General features: G+C 47.6%; 1 protein-coding gene and 1 pseudogene across 3 annotated transcripts in view; both read left to right on the top strand.

The window, feature by feature from the left end:
- Positions 1 to 20,688, top strand: part of ELMO2 (engulfment and cell motility 2) — a 47,543-nt gene that overhangs the window by 14,870 nt on the left and 11,985 nt on the right. For 2 of the 3 annotated variants that reach the window (XM_006158546.3, XM_006158547.3), the window contains exons 2-11: positions 135 to 256; positions 544 to 584; positions 1,299 to 1,371; positions 2,215 to 2,265; positions 6,150 to 6,331; positions 7,802 to 7,901; positions 9,212 to 9,363; positions 13,630 to 13,708; positions 15,959 to 15,994; positions 17,897 to 17,947. In XM_006158546.3, the coding sequence (XP_006158608.1) occupies positions 179 to 256; positions 544 to 584; positions 1,299 to 1,371; positions 2,215 to 2,265; positions 6,150 to 6,331; positions 7,802 to 7,901; positions 9,212 to 9,363; positions 13,630 to 13,708; positions 15,959 to 15,994; positions 17,897 to 17,947 (843 nt within the window). In that variant the 5' untranslated portion in view covers positions 135 to 178. The remainder of the gene's footprint in view (positions 1 to 134; positions 257 to 543; positions 585 to 1,298; positions 1,372 to 2,214; positions 2,266 to 6,149; positions 6,332 to 7,801; positions 7,902 to 9,211; positions 9,364 to 13,629; positions 13,709 to 15,958; positions 15,995 to 17,896; positions 17,948 to 20,688) is intronic. The other variant, XM_027775734.1, reaches the window with a different exon arrangement.
- Positions 10,724 to 11,175, top strand: LOC106735993 (60S ribosomal protein L26 pseudogene; annotated as a pseudogene).

Raw genomic sequence — 20,688 nt, 5'->3', positions numbered from 1 at the left:
CTCTTTCCCTCCCTGCTCCCTGCCTTGCATGCGTGTGTGCTCACTTATCATGAGTAAAATAAACTTTAAGAAAAGGAAGTGAACAATAAAGTTGCACTCTGAGTTTTTCCTTCTTTCCGATTGTGTGTCTGCAGGCAGCCGTGTCTGTGTCTCAGAGAAGTAGGGCCCATTGACAACGATGCCACCACCATCAGACATCGTCAAGGTGGCCATCGAATGGCCAGGTGCTAACGCCCAGCTCCTCGAGATCGACCAGGTATGCTCTGAAATGAGCAGCAATGCAGGGAGAGGGCCCTGGGAGCACGTAGTGGGGGGCAGCTTCAGGAAAGAAGACATGGGCCGAGAGTAAGCCCAGCCACAGGAAGGCCGAGCTTTGGGCCTGGCCTACTCAAGGCTCCCTGTGGCTTGGGAGAGGCTTCCAGTCTGTCAGGATGAGTCTGTCCTCATACCTGAGCCTGGACTGCTTGCCAGCCCATGGCCAGAGGGCCGATGTGAGTAGGGTGTGGCCGTGGTAAACCGTCTCTCTCTTTCTCTTTCTTCCAGAAACGGCCCCTGGCATCCATCATCAAGGAAGTCTGTGACGGGTAGGTTGGAACTGACCTCTTCTTTTTTTTTTTTTGGCCATCAGGTATGCGTGCTTGCCAGAGAGAGACAGAGAAAGAAAGTGAGAAAACACACCCCTGGGGAGATGGCCCTCCATGATCCCATCTCCTCCATTCTCCTCTGGGGATTTTGGGCACACATGCACACGAACCCAGGATGATTTTCAGGCTGTCAGATCCAGGACTCAAACTGTGGTCAGCCATGTGGGATCCAGCCGCCCTAACCCTGGTAATGGATCTGTTTTAACAATGGCAGCTAAGACAAAAGGAGCACTGCCAGAGCTTGACGGGGATTCTGGGATGGATCTGCAGTTGGGCAGGCCCTGGCGTGAGGCTCTTGTGGATCATTAAGGACTTGAGAAGGGAGTATATTTGATCACGATGTCCCTAGACCTCCTATAAATCCTGATGTTTTCCATTAAGTCCGGAAATGCCCTTCTTGAGGCCTTGGTGGAATCTAAGACCACCTTCATTTTATCCCTTTTTTTTCTTCTGTAATACTAATCTTTACCAAAGGCCGAGGAGGTTACTTTTTTTAAACTTTTAAAACCGCAACCTAAAGCTTTGGGTTTTTTCCACTGTGCTCCAAACAGGCCACCCAACCCTTTGAGCCATTCTGTTGAAAGTAATTGATTTGCAGCTCCGGACAGAGCCGGGAGAATGGCCAATAAGATGTACTGTTTTCCTCTTACGTAGGTGGTCGTTGCCAAACCCGGAATATTACACCCTCCGTTACGCAGATGGTCCCCAGCTCTACATCACCGAGCAGGTTAGTAAAGAGAGAAGCACAGTCGGTATGGCCCTTGCTTGGAAGTGAACCACGCGACAGCGGCACCGCGTGTCTTACTTGGTGTTCAGGTGCCTTCCATTTTTTGGGTAACAAGCTGCTCCCTACACAGACAGGGGAGCACCAGCCTTTATTCTCCTCTAGTGGCTGAGAAAAGGTGGCTTCTACCACCTGAGGGCCCAGGACACTTGAAGTGGATTTTGGAAGCTCTTTGCCAAGGGGACAGGCTGGAGAAGAGGGCCTGACTGAAGAGCTTCCATTACAGTTACTTTATTATTATTTATAATTTATTTATTTCATTTCATTTATTATTATCATTATCATTATTTTTTAGTTTGACCAGAGAGAGACAGAGAAAGAGAGAGCATGCCACTGGGTCCAGGACTCAAACCGTGGTCAGCCATGTGAGAGTCCAGCACCTTAACCACCACCTCATCTGCTGGCCCTACAGTTACTTTAAAAATGACAGTTTTTTTTTTTTTTTTTTTTTTTTGAGAGGTTTTCGTTATAGGGCACGTGCGCTCGCCAGACAGAGAGAGACATAGAGACAGAAAGCGAGAAGTCACCCCCCAGGGGGGATGGTCACACCGCAATCCGTTCTCCATTCTCCTCTCGGGATCTTGGGCACACACGCACATGCGCCCGGCATGAGTTCTAAGCCACTGGGTCCGGGACATGCACCGGGGTCGACTACGTGGGAATCCAGCGACATAGCCATTACACTAACTGCTGGTTCCCGAAAAAAATGACAGTTCTTGTCCGTTCAACTCTCTTGTTTTATTTTAATAACTTAATTTTTTGTTTGTCTTTCTCTCTGCTACCCAGACTCGCAGCGACATTAAGAATGGGACAATCTTACAACTGGCTATCTCCCCGGTAGGTACTCTTCCTTCCAAGGAGTTTCTTCATGTAACAGACATGCAGGAGTACCTGCCATGGATAAGACTCTGTTCCATGCTATGCAGATTAAAAAGGCAGTCTTCGCTCTCTCAGCCTCACTAGGGCGTCAGTCAAGGGTCTTGAGAAAGTTGCTCAGGAAGATGTGGGAACTCAGCAAAGGGACGGTCCGGCTGAGCCTAGGATTTCCAGAAGGCCTTCCCAGAGAAGGGACACTTAGCTGAGAGGTTAAAGGAGAAGCAAGAATTAACTGGAGAAAGAAGAAAATGAAGTGTTCCAAGCAGAGAAATCAGCATGTGTACCGGCAGAGGGGGTGCTGGGTTTGGGGAGGGCAGGAGTCCTGGGGGCTGAAGGCCAGTAGCAGTTACTGAGAAGCCAGGTACTAAAGCCTTCGGCATGGCCTGCTGATGGGTTTGGACTTTATCCAGAAAGAAAACTTGGAACATCAAAGGAACCTAAGCAGGAAGGTACATGAGGTTTAGATTTAACTTTTAGAAAGGTCACTTTGGTGACGGGGAAGATGAGCTAAAAGAAGGTAGGAAGTAAGAAGCAGATGAGGGGCTAGTGGGTAGAGTGGAAGTTAAGGCACTGGGTCCCACATGGCCATCTGCGTAGTTCAAGTCTCAGACCTGGTGGCTTAAAAAACACACTGGGCACGTGTGCTCAAGATCCCTAGAGGAGAATGAAGGAGGAGGGATTGCAGCATGGCCATCCCCCTGGTGGGTGATTTCTCACTTTCCCTCCCTCCCTCCCCCCCCCTCTCTCTGTCTCTCTCTTTCTCTCTCTGGCATGCACATGCCCTATAGCAAAATATTTTAAAAAGGCTGATGAGAAATGTTAATAGCCCAGTGAAGGCCAGCAGCAAGGAGATGAATGGATGGACACGGCAAGTATTTGGGAGGTGACCTTGATGAATATAGCGATGTACTGGATATGGTAGGGAAGGGGAGACTCCAAGGTGGCCCCCCTGACTTCTTCAAGAGTAGCTCTTAAAAGTGATCAAGGAAACACCCGGAGGGTAGCAAGGAAACCAGGCGTGTGAAGTGGTTCAGGAGCCGAGGGCGCTAAGAGTGTCGAGAGAGGAAGATGTGGTCTTCTGTTTCCAATGCAGAGAGGTAAAATAAACCGAGAATAGAAAAGCTGTTACTAATCTGGGAGGTTGGAGGTCACTGGAGATCTTCACACAGATTTGGGTGGGGTGGCTAGATTGCACGGGGTTGAGGAAAAGGTAAAAGAGTGAGGACCCGAGTATCCCCCTTTTAGCATGAAGCTTGGTATTAAAAGGAAGTAGACATGGAAGGTGGTAACTCAAGGGGGATATGGAATCAAAAAGATGTGCTTTTAAAAGCCAGGTAAAACATTAATGTGTTTCAAAAATTCAACAAGTTTGGCTAAGTGAAAATAGCTAAGTTCTCTCTCCCACTCCTGTCCTCTATCCACGTGGTTCTCCACCTCTCCGACTTCTCAGTTGTTCACTTCTGCTGCCATCTTTGATACGTCTTTGAGACTAGGTGACGATGGAAGAGAGGAATTGGAAGGTGCAGGCGAGTGGAGGTAGTTGAGGGAACAGGGCCTTACTGGGTCAGGACAGGAAGGACACAGCCCAGTTAGAGGGACTCACCTTGACAGCAAGGCCATGAGGAAGACAGTCAATATGGCTGCAGCTCTGGGTGTCTTTGGAGAAGGGTGGCCAAAAAGTTAAAGGCACGACGGCATCTGTCTTCTCCATGAGGTGAGACTGGTTCACCTGAGAGGAGAGGAGGTTTGATGTAGAATCAGTGAGCATTTACTGAATGTCTGTATTTTGCTCTGTATATGTTGTACCATTTACTTCTTACAAACACGCAGTGAGACTAGTACTCTTGATAACCCCATATTGCAAATAAGTAAACTGAGACTCGGCTGATAAATAGCTTGCCATTTGTCATGTAGCTAAAAGAGTGGCTGATGGGCCAGCAGGTGGTGTGAGGTTAAGGCAGCTGGATTCCATATGGACGACTGTGTGGTTAGAGTCCTGGACCCAGTGACTTGAAAATCATGCCAGGCACTTGTGTGTGCATGCCCAAAATCTGGAGGAGAATGGAAGAGAAGGGATTGCCAGTGGCCATCCCCCCGAGGTTCTCATTTTCTCTTACTCCCTTCCTTCCTCCTTCCCTCCCTCCCTCCCTCCCTCCAGGGAGCACACCCTATAGCAAAACTTAAACACACAAACACTCACACACACACAAATGACTGAGCCAGTTTTTCTAAATGTTTAATTAATTTATTTTTATGTGACAGAGAAACAGAAAGACAGAGACAGGCACCCATAATAGGTCCTCATACCACCATCCACCCCGAATCTTAGCTGGCCCAGAACACGGGCATGAGTGTGCATTCTCAGAATGCTCAGGGACGTTCCAGAATGGGAACTCAGGACCTTCCCTGGTGGGGCCAGCTGAGTTTTCCCTGCACCACCACCTGGCCTCTCAGCCAGTATTCCTACCATCGTGTTCTTCTGCCTCTCTCTCCTGAACTCTCCTCACCTTGAGGGCTTCATTCTCTCCCAAGCTCTGCTAATTTAATATGAGAGTCGGGAGTTACTCACTTTTATGGAGGTGCCGAAGCATTTTACAGACCTCGTGCGTAGAGCAGCCGACTCTGCCAGAAGCACATCTCTCTGGAGCTGCAGGCAGCAGCTCAGAAATGCTGTCTCGGGAGGCAAATTGACATTTGGAGTTGGAAGTGTCTAAGTGTGCTGCAGACCAGTGCTCTCCAAATTGCCCTCTCCTGTGACCTTTCTGCGAGCACACATTTGCACTTCTGCAGAGATTCTGGAGGGGTTCTGTGTCATCGAGAGCAGCGTGCTGCTAAGGACCACCTCTGTGAGAGTGACAGAGGAGAGGCAAGGGGGAGCAGGGCAGCAGGCCTGACCTCTTGGCCAGCAGCAGGAGCTGGGCTCAGTCCCTTGCTCAACACTGTGAGAAAAAAGACAGACCCCAGGAGCATTCGTGCTCTTCCTTTCCAGCAGTGAACATTAAATTAATACTCAAAACATAGAGAATGATGGAATGATAAATTATGAGGCACTGACTGTGAAGTTAATAAGTTCAACAAAAGGAGAAGTCAGTGAATGGGAAAGGAGGGATTTGAGCCCTGGCTTGCAGAAAGGAGGCAAGCGTCCTGCTAGGAGAAGTTCCTGTGCCAGCAGGAGGTTTGGTCCTCACCAGCCATCGTTGTCAGAAGCTGTTTTGAAAGGAACTGTTTCTGGCTCCTTCATATTCTTAAGGTTTCCCCAGGACTATCCCTTTGAGGAACAATGATATGGACATGAGAGAAAGTTGAGAAAAAAAAAAAATCATCAAGCTTATCACATTCTAGGACAGAAAGGGATCTTAAAGGTCATTCGATTAAATTCTCCACCCGATGCCACAGTCCCTTCTGTAGCAATTTTGACAGATGGTTGTCCAGATTCGCCTCTATTGCTTTAGTGACAAGGAGCTCAGTACCTCAGGAGAAACCTCTTCCACTGTCTGGCAGCTTTAATTAACAGAAAACTCTCCTATATTGAGTCAATAACTCTTTTTCTGTGACTTGCTGTAGTTAGTAGATCTCCTACATCTCTCTTGTATTTCCTTGGTAGGATTTTTTTTTTTTTTTTTAATCCATAGACCAGAGTGCTAGAGATAACTACAGATTGATCTTGGCATACTGGTAATTCCCTGATTGATCCAGTAAACATTTACTTAGCAGCTCCTAAGCAGCGTGAAACACTAGTTCTGCCTCGGGTTTGGATGTTCGCAGAAGGGCCCCTGTGAGCTAACCGCAGGGTAGTTACCTGCCACAAGGAGCAGATGGTATGCGTCTTGTCCCTGGTCTCACAGTCCCGGGCTGCACGCCAGCTGATGGAGAGGACCCAGTCATCCAACATGGAGACCCGGCTGGATGCCATGAAGGAGCTGGCCAAGCTCTCTGCTGACGTGACTTTCGCTACTGAGTTCATCAACATGGATGGCATCATCGTGCTGACAAGGCTTGTGGAGAGTGGAACCAAGCTCCTGTCCCAGTGAGTATTCCTGAGGGCTCATTCCGGGAGACTTTGAAGATTTCCATTGAGCCAGATGAAGAGTCGATTGGGTACTTGCTGTAGACAGAGCAGTATGCCAGGCACCGGAGTCCACACAGGGAGGTCTGCTTCACTGTTGTGGTCCCAACTCTGGTAGTCGAGTGGGGCTCTTGCAAAGTTAGTAACAGTACAGAACAGCGCTGTGCACAGTGAGTCGTCAAAACGGGCCATAGGAGTCAGGAGGAGGGTGGTCAGTCTAGTCAGTCCTGCTAATTTATGGAAATGCTTGGCCTGACAGGGAGCACTGAGTGGTGAGACTGTCCATTATCTCCCAGCACAGGTGTCAGTCTACCCTTTACAGAGCCTGGCACTCCCACACCTCACATGCATGCGTGCACTGCGTTTTGGTTTACTGCAGATTACCTTCACGAGCTCTGGGCCATCTCCCTGCCACATACCATGAACATCTGTTTACTGCTCCAGAGAGAGCTCCCAGTGTGGTGGGAAGCTGTGCCTGGTGATCAGTAGTGTGCACACAGATGCTTAGGTTCCCGTTAACTATGCAGATTTTTCAACCACGTGGCAGCAGCTCATCCTAAGTGTTTGTTTTCAGTCTTGGGTCTTTTGTCCTCACTGAAGTCTTCAGCTGCCATCGGCACTGACGCAGGAGTCCTCCAAGCTTTTGAGGACGCAGGATTAGACTGGCTTCGGTCTCCTCCTCTTTAAAATGGGGATAATACCTATCCTGCAGCATCGTTGGGAGTATCGTTCATGAGACTGCGCTGGGACACGCTTTGTGGATGGGAATGCGGACGGTTAATTACAGACCACTGTACAGCTGTGTAAAGGATTCACTGTGTAAGGAAGAGTGAAAATGTTTGAATGCACCTTCTCCTCCCACAATATGAGAAGCACTTTGCGTACATCATCATCTTGCCCTCAGCACGACCCCCTGAGGTTAATGCTGTGAGACTAACTCGATTTTAGAGAGGAAGAAATGGGAGTTTGAAAAGATAAAATCTCCATGGTTAGTCAATGGGTAACAGAAGCTGCACCCCTGTCTACATCTTGTAACCTTTCCCAGGTACTCAGCTGTTTCCTGGCCTGAAAGTTAACCTGGGTCATAAGGTCTCCTAGGTTCCCCTGACAAGTGTTAGAGCTTGTAAAGGTCTGATGTCTTCTTTGGTCTTGGGAAGCAGACAAGTGATTCTGTTTCCCTGAGATGAAGCTGTGTGGAGAACGAAAGCCTAACCACCTAGCAGCCTCGCTATTCCCCCCCCCCCCTTGATAGTAGATACCTGGGCTGAATGTACTCCACATCTGGATGGGTGTGCGTGTGGACACTTAACGGTCACATCAGCGATTTCTCCTAGGGGTTTCCAGTGAAATCTGTCCTTTTGTGGCTGCCTGCATACCTGCTCCCTGGATCCAAATCCTCGTGCTAACCTGCGTGTGTTGCTTATGCCTCAGCTACAGTGAGATGCTGGCATTCACCCTGACTGCCTTCTTAGAGCTCATGGACCATGGCATTGTCTCCTGGGACATGGTTTCAATCACCTTCATCAAGCAGGTGAGGCCTCCAACACTGTGTCCTCCTCTCCGCCCCCAGTTGCCAGTTATTCTCTAGGCTTAAGGGGGGATATGGGCAAGATAGGTATTCTGGTGAGGGTCAGCTTCTAGTCACTGGCGCTGCATTTTTTTACCTTTGCCCTGGTCTTCTGATGACTCTTGAAAGGTCCACACTGTTACCTTTCTGTCCTGAGGAGATGGAACTGGGTTCTCAGAACTGAATATGGTCAGAGAAGAGTCAGATTGTCAGTGAGACTTGGGATAAAAGTCCTCGCCAGGCAGCTCATGCTGTCCTTGAGTCTTCTGAGCTGCTTCCTATACTCTCCCTTCTCTGTGGGGCCAGCAGGTGGTGCGGTGGTTGTGGCACTGCACTCCCACATGGATGACTGCTTTTTAAGTCCCGGACCCGGTGACTTGAAAATCACACCAGGCGTGTATGCGTGCATGCCCGAAATCCTAGGCGAAGAATGGAGAAGAAGGGATTGCCGAGGGATCTCCCTGGGGGGTGATTTCTCACTTTCCTCTCGCTGTCTCTTGTCTTTCTCTGGCAAGCACACATGCCCTATGGCAAAAACCTTTTAAAAAATGTACATTTTATTTGCAAATATGCCTTCTATTTACAAATCTTCAAGTTACCCTGTTGGGCTCTTCAGATCAGACTCAGTGGATTGGAAGGAACACTTCTGGTTTGGCCTTCCTTTCTTTGTAAAAAAGTGTCAATTCAGAAAACAGAACTAAAACCAGTGAATAATAATATATCCACTGTCTTTGAATTCGGCCCGTCATTGGCTTCCCACCACTGAAGATATTGGGGCAAAAATGAAATGACCATATGTTAAGGGTATTATAATGGGAATTGAGAAGAGGGATTAGATTAAAAAACTTCAAAGTCCTTTCTACCTCTCACAGTCTGTGATGTTCCAAGTGTGCACAGAGAGAAAGCATTTGTCAGAAGAGTCCTTGGAGATCAAATGAGATTCTAGTATTAGTAAAATCCTCTGCTTTCTCTGCTTTTTTGTACTTAGCTTTCCTGAGTGTAAACCCTTACTTTGAAAAAAAAAAATGGGATTAAGCCTCAGATTTTGAGGAAACACACTCAAGTGGTTGCTATAATCTGATTCCAAGTTATCCATGTCTCGGGAATCCCTGCCACATCAGCCAGGGTGGCTGTAAGCCAGGTACCGTTCACCCAGCAACAGCTGCCCAGGCGAGGGCATCACGCCTGCGAGGCCTCGTCGTTTCAGGAACCCAGACGCTCCAGCTCCCTTGCACCGTGAGATTCCCTGCTGATCCACCCCTCTCCGGGTCTAGATTGCAGGGTACGTGAGCCAGCCCATGGTGGACGTGTCCATCCTTCAGAGGTCCCTGGCCATCCTAGAGAGCATGGTCCTGAACAGCCAGAGTCTGTACCAGAAGATTGCAGAGGAGATCACCGTGGGACAGCTCATCTCACACCTGCAGGTGTGAGTAAGAGACCCCTCCCCACCCTCCCTTTGCTCGTCTGTTGTCTCTCACCTCTTATTTTAAGACTCCCAGTCCTACCTCTGCTGTGCTTACGCTGCCAGCTGCTGCTGTGCCGTTCATTCACTCATCATCCCTACCACACTATGGCTGGGAGTCCTCTTGTCATTCATACCTGATCATGCCTGACCTGCCGAGATCCCCTGTAACTCTCCTGTCCGTTAGACTAAAGTTTTACCCAGTCTTTCCACACCCCCCTGGTACCAGACAGAATTAGATGCTTTCTTCCGGGTGGGCCCAAAAGTCTCTATTCATACCTATGATAGGTGTATGTATTTTCATTATCTATTGCCCATTTTAAACTTTGAGCTCTCTAGGAACAAGGACCAGTCACATCTGTATCTTCTGCTTTGATTTAAGTAAGACTCTCAATTAGTGTTTGTTGAATGAAACTGAGCTAACATTGTGCTGTGGAGACAGCAGGAAATATACAGGGGGATTCCAGGATATCGGTTCAAACCCAGGCTCTGCCACGGTAGGTCTCTACCTTCAGCAAGGCTCTTCTGGCTTCAGTTTCTTCATCTTTAGACTGGAATTATCATTCCTACCTCTCAGACTGAAGATCCAAGGATATTTTTTAAAAAAAGGTCTAACACAGTGGCCAGCACAGAGTAGGTACTCAGTAATTTCAGGAGTTTTTGCTTTAGACAGGGACTCACTGTGCTGCAGTCCTCCTGCGTAGGTGGGACTGCCCATGCGCGCCTCCACACCAGCTTTTTGGGTGGGCCAGGAATTGAGCCTGGGCCTCCCACATGACCTCGGCCCGCAAGGGTCAGTGTCAACCAGCACTGACCACCAAAGCCGTGCCTTTGTTTGTTTCTTAAGCTCATCACATCCTAAACATTTATTAACACCACATAATAAAACCAGATGATAGATGAACCCGTGGGAGCACCATTCCTCTCTTCTCCATTCCTTTTTCTTCCCTCTCAGTCAGTCTGCACGGTTTAAGGGGGCTGGGCTTTCCAAAACAAGAGCATTAAAAACACTGAATTCTTGGGACCCCCGTTCACTTCTAGCTTACTGGACATTGCCAGGATGCTGCCAGGATCCCTGGGCAGTTCGAGGGGGAATCATGATTCCCAGAGGTGGGAGTTCACTCTGCTGTGCTCCCAGCCCGCCTTCTCCACTAATCCAAGCAACAGGAAAGCACAGTGATCTCTTTGCAGCCCTGATTTCTCCTTGTCACTTTTAAGGAATTCTTTAGCCTCACTTGCACACCTGAAGAACCAACAAGGCTGATTAGTGTGAGAAGGCTATTGTAGCTCTTGCGCGGCCATTGCCGGAGCTGCAGCGGCCAAAATGAAGTTCAGTCCTTTCATGACTTCTGACTAAAGCAAGAACCGTAAAAGGCATTTCAATGCACCTTCCCACATCCGAAGGAAAATAATGTCTTCCCCCCTTTCCAAAGAGCTGAGGCAGAAGTACAACGTGCGATCTATGCCCATCCGAAAGGATGATGAAGTTCTGGTTGTGCGAGGACACTATAAAGGTCAGCAAATTGGCAAAGTGGCCCAAGTTTACAGGAAGAAATATGTCATCTATATTGAGCGGGTGCAGTGGGAAAAGGCTAATGGCACAGCGGTCCATGTGGGGATTCACCCCAGCAAGGTGGTTATCCCTAGACTAAAGCTGGACAAAGACCACAAAAAGATCCTTGAACGGAAAGCCAAGTCTCGCCAAGTAGGAAAGGAAAAGGGCAATATAAGGAAGAAACGATCGAAAAGATGCAGGAGTAAAATAATCCTATCTACCGTTCTTATTAAAAAACTGCTAAAATGAAAAAAAAAAGAAGGCTATTGTAAACACCAAGATAGAGTTCCGTTTTCCGAACTCACACCTACCACTCTGTTCCTTTGTCTCTGATTAGGAATGGCCTCAGTGCTCCCTAAGGGCGATCGAGGAGCATGGCATTTCTTTGGAGTCAGTTGTGAATACTTTTAGCCGTGCTGTCCCTGGAGCTTACGTGCTCTGGTGTTTGGGCTGGTGTTGAGGGACACTTAGTGGCTTCCATTAGACTCCCTGGGTGTGCCTGACGGACCAAGAGGCACACCGGCCCCTCTGGAGAGAGAGCCACAGTGCACCACTGCATGGCAGCTGGCCATGTCTTGTCAAGAGCCAGGATTATAAGATTCCAGAAAAGGGTTATAGTTTATATAAATACATTTTTATTTTATGTATAGATAAATGTTGCATAATTTAATAGTTATTTTATTAGTTTAAAATAAAGTAAGATAAGTTTGTAGTTGAAGACTTTGAAAATCCAGACATGCAAAACAGTAAATTAATTGCCCATTATCCCACCTCCAGGACATTACCACTATTTAAAATTAAATGGAATGTCCTTCCAGTCTTTTTTTTCCATGTAAACATATATGTGTGTGTGTGTGTTTGTTTTTGCCATAGAGTGTGTGCTTTCACTGGAGAAAAGACAGAGAGGGACAGTGAGAGGAAAAGTGAGAAATCACCCCCTGCGGGGTGGCCATGCCACAATCCCTTCTCCATTTTCTTCCTGGGGTTTTGGGCACATATGCACATGTGCCTGGAGTAAGTTTCAAGTCGCCAGGTCGGGGACTCAACCTGTGGTTGGCCATGTGGGAGTCCAGCGCCTTAGCCACTACACCACCTGCTGGCCCCTCTGTGTATTTTTAACAAAATTGGGATCTTACTGTAGATACTATACGTACTTTGGCTGTTTTCTTTTTTTTTTACTGAATAATGTAACTCAAACATTTCCCATGTCAAAGATTCTACTGAAAAGATAGTTCTAAACTTTCTTTTGCATTCTCGATACCTTTGAAAATCCAGTCCTGGACCCAGCTGCTGGCACTGCAGTAACACAGTGTCCTGAAATGCTGATCCCTATGGCACGGTCCTGGTTCCCATCCCAAGTTCTCCTTGAGTACACGGGTACATACTAGTGGTCCAGGAACCTGAGGCTGGGGGTGGGTTATAGCATGAAGACCCTGTTGGATGTGCGTATATCTCTCTCTCTTTCTCCTGGTAAAAATAAATAAGTCAACTTTAAAAAGAAACAAAGAAAATTTAGTTGCAACTGTGGACTCTCACTACTTTGAAAAAAAAAATCACATAGTTAACTAACTACATAGAATCATTCCTGTACTGTTTCTGGGGTTCACAGATACTCTAAGCCCATCCCCAAATCCCAATTTAAGAAATTTTATACTAAAAAATGATTTTTAAATTTTTTTTATTTATTAATTTTAATTTGACTGGAGAGAGAGACACAGAGAAAGAGAGGGAAGGTGAGAAAGCAAGCCACCAGGTCCAGAACTTGAACTGTGGTCGACCATGTGGGAGTGTCCAGTGCCTTAACCACCACGTCACCTGCTGGTCCCCCTAAAACATGGTATTTATAGCTACCTAGAAGGTTGGCCCCAAATTGCAGTAGTTGAGCGGGGAAGCCAAATTCCATGTGGCCAACCAGGGTTTGAGTCCTGTCCCCAGCAGCTTGAAAACATGTGTGTGTGTGTATGTGTGTGTGCGCGCGTGTGTGCCTAGGATCCTGACGGGATACAGGGTTTGAGGAAGGAGGATTGCGGTGGCGTGGCCAGGCCCATTGGAAGGGTACTGGCACATGCACACTGTCTTTCTCCTTCCCTTCATCTGCCCCTCTCCCTCTCTCTCTGCCTCAATTCCCCCCACCATGCGTGCATACCGTCTAACATTAAAAAGAAACAACTACTTAGTTTCTCATTTGTATAAATAGAGTTGCAAATGCAGAAGTTTGGATTACTCATCATTTTTTCCCCTAAGTTTATTTCTCCCAAGTGAGAGAGAGACAGCAGTCCCGTGGGGTCTCGATACTGCAGTCCATCCTCAGCTAGCCCCGGATCGTGGGCAACTCCATGTCCTGTGCGTACAGGGAGGTCTCCAGACTTGAACCGGCAACTTTCCCATGTAGATCAGCCTCACTGAGAGTTGTGTTGTACTGCTTCGCTACTATCTGGTCCCATTCTTTACATTTTCAATACTGCTTTAGTGAAACCCCTTGTCAGTAAATCTTGCACAAGATGAATTCCTATCAGTGGAATTGCTAAGTCAAGGACATGCCCATTATTAATGCTTAGTCCCTCCCCTTCATTCCAGGAGCACAACCTGTGAGTGACTGTTTTAAACTATCTCAAAGCATTGTCTTGCTGTACATTCTTCTGATTTCCTTCTGCCTTCTTTCTCAATCGACACAGCTCCAACCAGGAGATTCAGACCTATGCCATCGCACTGATCAACGCACTTTTCCTGAAGGCTCCTGAGGACAAGCGACAGGTCTGTGGCTGCCTTGTCAAACTTTTCATCTGGGCTCTTCTAAGAGAATCCTCACCCCACCAACTTGACTACACAAACAACAGAAATCCAGCCATTTTTCCAGGAGTCCTTCCTCCTAGCTCTGCGGTCAGAGCCCAGTAAAACAGCTTTGCTAAGGAAGGCCCAGGGTACAACTGTGAGGGGAAACTCTGGGTTCAGGATCAGAACAGGGCCCTGCAGACTTCTTCCTCTGGCTGTAGAGTAACCGTTTTCTGATCTGTGGGCCATACAGTCTGTGTGACAACTACTTAATCCTGCATTGTAGCCCACAGCCACCTTGGGCAATAGGTAGATAATGGCTTTGGCTGTCTTCCAATAAAACTTATTTACACAAACAGGTGACAAGCCTAATGTGACCATAGTTTGCTTTTTTTTTTTTTTAATAATTCTTTAATTTTATTGATTTATTTTAATTTGACCAGAGAGGGACAGAGAGAGAAAGAGAAAGCAAGCCACCAGCTCCAGGACTCAATCCACTGTTGACCATGTGGGAGTCCAACGCCCTCAACTACCATGTCACCACCAGTCCCACTTTTTTTTTTTTTAAAAGAATAATTTGTTGGAACCAGCAGTTAGCGTAATTTCGTTCAGATACTTCCAAATAGATTTTTCAAATTTTTGACTGACATAATTAAAAATTCACCTAGTCATTTTGATATATATCTCAGTTGCAAGTCATTATACACTATCAATACTTAATCAGGTTGCTGCACCTGGGAATTTAAAGTTAGAAATCACTGAAACTATGTGTGCAGAAGGCTACTTAGAAGGGCTACAAATTTGTCCTGAGCTGAGTCTGGACTGATTCAAGAAAATGTCATGTGGCTATTCCCTTCAGTGTCCTTGAAATTTTAGGGAGATTACGCTTTTGGGTTTGTTGGCATCCTTTAATTTTCCTTAAGACTGACTCTTGAAAATGATTTCTAGACTGACATGTTTTCTAGAAATTGATATTGAATTATAATTAAAAAGTAAACCTAAAGAAAGATGTTAAGAAGAGATCATGAGTTATTTCAGGGAACAAGAGTGTACATCTTTTGCCTTGGTTACATTTCAGAAAGGAATAATTTGTTGGGACCAGCAGTTAGCGTAATGGCTGTGTCACTGAACCCCCTATGTAGTCGACCGCAGTTCAAGCCCCAGACCCGGTGGCTTAAACTCACGCTGGGTACATGTGCATGCATGCCCAAGATCCCGAGAGGAGAATGGAGGAAAAGGGATTGCGGCGTGGCCATCCCCCGGGGGATGATTTCTCGCTTTCTGTCTCTCTCTCTGTCTCTCTCTGTCTTTCTGGCGAGTGCACATGCCCTATAGCAAAAACCTCTCCAAAAAATAAAAAAATAATAATTTGTTTAATTTTATCTATTGTTATTATCTTAGTTTGACCAGAGAGAGAGAGGGAAGGCAAGAAAGCAAGCCACCAGGTCTGGGACTTGAACTGCGGTCAGCCATATGCTCCCTGCCGACTTCAGCCATAGTTTGCTAACCTTGGGTTACAGGATCAAGACTAAGGGAGAAGAAGCATCGCTTAAGTCCAACGGGTCTAAAACGGTGGGAGTTAGCACTAAGTTTCAGTGTCAAGGTTCTCTGGTCCAGATTCTAAGCATCTTTTCCCCCCAATCATTGGCTGTGTGATGTTATACAGATAGCTCTGCTCTCCAAACCTCAGTTTCTTCATGTGAAATGTGGGAGTGACATCTGCGCCAGGCACCCACGAGGATGTCATAGACCCTTATTTTACAAATGAAGAAACCAGGACTCAGCTGGGTGGGGCAACTAACACTGACCTAGCAGTCAAGGGGCCTGGGACTCTTGAATATGTTCCTGCTGTGACTGTGCGAGTGTCTTTAACCTTTCTAGGGCTCAGTTTCTGGTTCTGTTCCATGAAGGGCCAGATTAAATTATCTCTAAGGGCCCTGCCAACATGACATTTTAGATTTCTCTGATAAAAGTCCCAGTGGTATGTACAAAAATAAACCTTTTTTTTATTCCTCTGTCAATATCCCGGGCTGAGTAAGATGACATCCAATGGGATGGTGTACCAAGCTCTGAGAAGATTCTAGGGAGGCCCGGAAGCATGTGTGGTTTGTCGTCCTTGTCTTTTCTGGATGGCTTGGCTCTGTTCATCTGTTGCCTCTGGTCCTCATTTGAATGTAAGCTGAAAGCTCATTCCGTCTGCTTCTCTCTGTGCTTTTTGCTTTCTGCCGGCAGGACAAGCACCTTAATCCTCTAGACCTGCCTGTCACTGTAAGTAGCACCGCCGTGTGGAAGGGGCCCTGGCTTCTTCCAGGTGGGGAGGCAGAGCTGGGCAGTGGTTTCCTCCTGGTCTGACCTCGAGGTTTAGGGAAGCTTTTGTGTTTGTTTTATCCGTAAGGACACGTGGGGACACCCTGCAGACAGAAGTTATAGAAAGGATTAGGGGATGCCTGACCCAGGGAATGGGGCCCAGTCTTGCCTTTGAAACTTGCCTTTATGTGGCCTGTGGTTCACCCGGGGAAGCTCAGATTCGGAAACAGCCTGGGACTTCCAGCAAGACGGTACCACGATGCGCTGCCTGCCAGCTGGCTATATAGCAGGAGAGCGGAGGTAAATCCTGTCCTTTTTGGACTCTTAGTACACCGTAGGAATTTGAAAGGTTTAGACAGTTGACAAAAGGGAGTTTGGGTGCTCATTTCTCGGTCAGAGGGAGCTTTGGGAAGGTCAGCTTTTACAGAGGCAATGAAAGAGGACGAGAGCTTCCCCTTCGGCACCACGGAGAAGCTTTTGGTCTCAGACCTTTATATTCTCGCGGTCGTCCTCTGTCAATTACCGACCTTGCGAGTTGTCCAGAGCAAGATTTAATCTCAACCGACCTCGCATAACCATCAAAGAAGCGTCTAGGCCACCTTTCTCCTCTGCCGGCCAATATGTGCTCAGAGCATGCAGAGTAAAATGCAGTGTTCCTGGCAGCGTCAGCCCTTTGGAATCTGGCTGGCGACCGAGAAGTGGGAGAGAAAGGCCTTTCAGCTCCGAGAAAAATGACAGCGGGCATGGACATTACTCCATGGGAGAGGTGGGACAGCTCCCTCAGGCCCCTTGATTTAGAATTAGCTGTAAAATTAATCAAGGCGGCAGTTCAGAAAGTGAAGTTACACTAATTAACATTAGTAAGACGTGAGGGCTGACATGGGAAGGAGGAGGCAGAGGAATTATGAAAAGCTGTCAGAAAAATTAAAAGCCTTGTAATCTGGGACCATTTTGTTTAGGGGAAAATAGCTTCACATTTCAATAGCTCCTCGGGGTATTACAGTGTCACAACACAGAATAATAACCGCTGCTCTTTTTCATGAAGCCAAGTCCTTGGCAATGATTAAATTGTAGTCATTGTCGTCTCTTCAGAAATAAAGAAGTGTATATAGTGTCTTTTAAAAGATTTGCATGAGAATGGTCAGAACCGTGGTTCTCAGAGAGCCCTTAAAGCTTTGCTCCCTACAAGATTAATTTCTGGAGGATACTTTGTTTCCCGACTGTGCTAAATAAATAAAGCATTAATGTCAAAATCTGAAGCTAATATGATAAAAAAGGCGACTCTATTATGAAAAGTTACTGAAGCACCCCGAGATTGTTCCCTGAGCCAGTCAGAAGTGGATCATAGCCTACTGACTCTGAGCGTGTCCTGCCCCAGCCTGTCTGTGAGGGCCAGGGGAGGGGAGGGGGCTGCCGGCCAAGGCCCTTCCCTTGTCGGGGTTTGTCTGGCAGACTCCCTCCCAGCTGTGGCGGGGGACCACCTGGAGCCATGCATGTGGCTTGGAAACCAGCACTGCTCTGTGTTCCACGTGCCATGTCCGTCGTCTGGCATCCTTGTAGCACATGTGTCTCACCGAGCCGCAAGGAGTCCTTGTCCCTCTCTGAAGACAGTGCTGTCTCGTGTGCCATTAGGGAGGGACACCCTACGTGAGTTCATGTGCACTCCTGAAAGAGAAAAGTGGAAGAATTTTTCAGAATGTAAAATACATTTATTGGTCAGTGGATTTCCTTCCATTCACCCACTTTTCCTTTGAAAAGAAGACATTTAAGAGAAAAAGGCTCAGAACTGACATCGCCGCTCTCTTGAGAGCAGCCGCAGGTGTTTCTTCCCCCTGGCCTCATTTCTCTTCCCTCTCTCTGTAGGACATGGCCAACGCATTTGCACAGAAGCACCTCCGGTCTATAATCCTGAATGTAAGTTCCTGGCACACGCCATATTTAGTTACTATTTCTTCGTTACCACTAATAGTGACCACCACCATTGTTATAGTGAATTATCATTATTGAAATTATGTCGGGGGGGGGCACAGAGGTGTGAAACACTTCTTAAACTGGAAACTGTTTCCTTGTTGCCCTCTCTGAGCAGCTATCTGCCATCTCACCAGGAATAGCAAAATCTCTTGGGGGGCAGGGACTAAGGCCAACTGTACAGGGGAACTTCAAAAATCCATGGAAAAGTGGAATTTTAAAAAATGGAATTAATTAATTTACTTAATTAAATTAAATTAAAAGTGGAATTTATTTGGATACAGAAAAAATGTTGAAGACCTACAAAGTTATTTCCTAATTTTCTTGAAGTTTTTGAAGACCCCCCCTCCCCCATATCATTTGTGCAACTCCAAAATTGTTATCCAGGGGGACTGTGTTAAAGGAGGCACAAATAGGGCCAGCCAGTGGTGTGGCAGTTAAGGTGCTGGACCACATAACTGCACAGTTCAAGTCCCAGACCTGGAAGCTTGAAAAACATGCCAGGTGAGAGTGCGTGCAAGCCTAAAATTCTGAGAGGAGAATAGAAAAGGGATTGTAGTATGCCCATCCCCCTGGGAGGGGCTTTCTCACTTTTCCTTTCTCTCTCTCTCTCCAGCGAGCATGCAGGCCCTAGAGCAAACACTTAAAATTCTAGGCACAAGTGAGGAAAGTGATTGAGTCAACACCAGTGATAAGCCTGAACTGTGGAGGGCACTGGCAGATATGAAAGGGAATGTGTTTGCTCTCGGAAACCTGGTCCTGTAGGAAAGACTAAATCACAGCACAGTATGGTCAATGTGTCCATAGAGATTCCTGGTTTGGGAGAGGCCCGGAGGAGCAGCGAGTCCCACCTTGAAAGAGAGGGTGTCAGGAAGCCTTTAGGGGAATGTCTTCAGCTGAGCCTCGGAGGGTGAGGAGGGAGAACAGGAGCAGGGGTGGCTGGGACCCAGAAGGCAGGTGTGATTGGCGCAGGTGGGGCAGGGAGCACATCGTGCGGTGGGTCCAGATCAGGTAACACTGGCAATGCCTTTCATCCAGATGGTGAAATAACCAGATTCGCACTGCAGAGATCACACTGAAAGATCTGTGAGTCTCCTGAGGGGGGTCGAGGGAGAAGAGTAGGAGTAGAAGTTGGGAGGGCAGTGGAGGTGAGATCCGGAAAAAGGTCTAATTCCATTACCACGGGCTGAAAGGGGGTGGAAGAAATGGCTGGGGTGAGGGGAGCTGGGAGTAGGGACAAGGAAGCAGTTTATGACTTGTCAGAAATAAGGGAAAGCTGGGAGACTTCAGTGAAGGGAGTAAAGTTAAAGATGAGGAATCAAGTGTGGAAGACTTAATAATGCGTGGACTAGGCCCTGCTCGGCTATTTTCCAGTCTTTGGTCTTGAGCAATTCACTTTTCTGGGCTGCCAACGCGCTCATCTGGATGTGAGGACTAAGTGAGCGAATGGACGGGCAGTGCTCCACGGGGGCCTGCCGTGCCGAGTGCTCGCCCGCGTTGGTGGGGCAGGCTGCAGAGGCGATGGACGCAGGCAGGCCTCTGAGCCCTCGGGAAGCGAGCAGTCAGCTGCTGTGCGCACACAGAGCCCACCAGACTTCTCCTGGCAGAGCTAGCTCCTCCCAGCTGGCCACTTCCCTGGTGACAGCCAGCTACCAGCCTGGCAGGAAGGGCCAGAGCAAATGCCAGAACACTGCCCACCAGTGACAGGAGTGCCAAGGCTCCCACACATTCCTGTCTACACTCCTGAGCAGCCGCCCTGGGCACCCTCCTCTGCATGTGTGGGGGCGACGGTGCCCTTCGAGGGAGATGTAATTATGTTTGAGATTTGTTGTTTACCCTAACAGGGTTAGAAGTTCACTTCATTTCTGCACAAACCTTGTGAACAAACCAGGCCAGCATCGGGACTCAGGACTTAATTGGTCTGCCAGGAGGAGATGGTTAATGCATGCTCACCAAAGTCCCGGGATTTAACCGAGTCAGCCAGAGAGAGCTTAAGCCTCGAGATCTTTGACAGTCAAGTGAGTTCAGGAAAAACCTCGGAAAGTGTAACTCATCAGACCAGAGCTGCTGGGATAATTAATTGCTTTCTTGCCATGATGTCTCTGAAGATGAGAAAGGAGATTAAACTGAAGGAAACCAGAATCACCTAACTTCACCTCTTTACCAAGCCGTTTGATAAATTACGGAGAGAAGTGAGGAGTAGGGATAGACAGATACAGGGAAATCAGGGCTGTCAAAGCAAGGCTCAGAGTGAGGCAAAACGAAGTGTGGGGCCTGGGAGTTGGGGAGAAGCTGCAGGGAAGAGACCCTAGGCTGTGAGAGAGACTGGGGACAGGGGAGGAAGAGAGACTCCTGTGGGGAGGAGGTGCCGAGCAGAGGACAAGGAAGTAAATAAGACTGGGGAGTTAGGAGAGACACTGAGGCTAAGATGGGAGATCTCATACTCGAGAGAGACAGAGAGGTGGTACAGTACTCGTGACGGAGCTGGAGGGCTGGAAGCAGGTATGGCGTCAGAATGGCAGAAAGGGGACTGCGGTATGACCCTTACCCCCGGGTAGTAATTTCTCACTTTCTCTCTGTCTCTCTCTAGCGAGCACATGCTCAATAATATATTTTATTTAACCCAGGATATCCAAAACATTGGCATCTCAACATGTGAAATATTAAGATATTTTACACTTTCTTTT

This window comes from Tupaia chinensis, unplaced genomic scaffold, assembly GCF_000334495.1.
Source record: "Tupaia chinensis unplaced genomic scaffold, TupChi_1.0 Scaffold000602_1, whole genome shotgun sequence".
Classification (NCBI taxonomy): Eukaryota; Metazoa; Chordata; class Mammalia; order Scandentia; family Tupaiidae; genus Tupaia; species Tupaia belangeri.
This window is presented reverse-complemented; position numbering and strand designations above follow the sequence as displayed.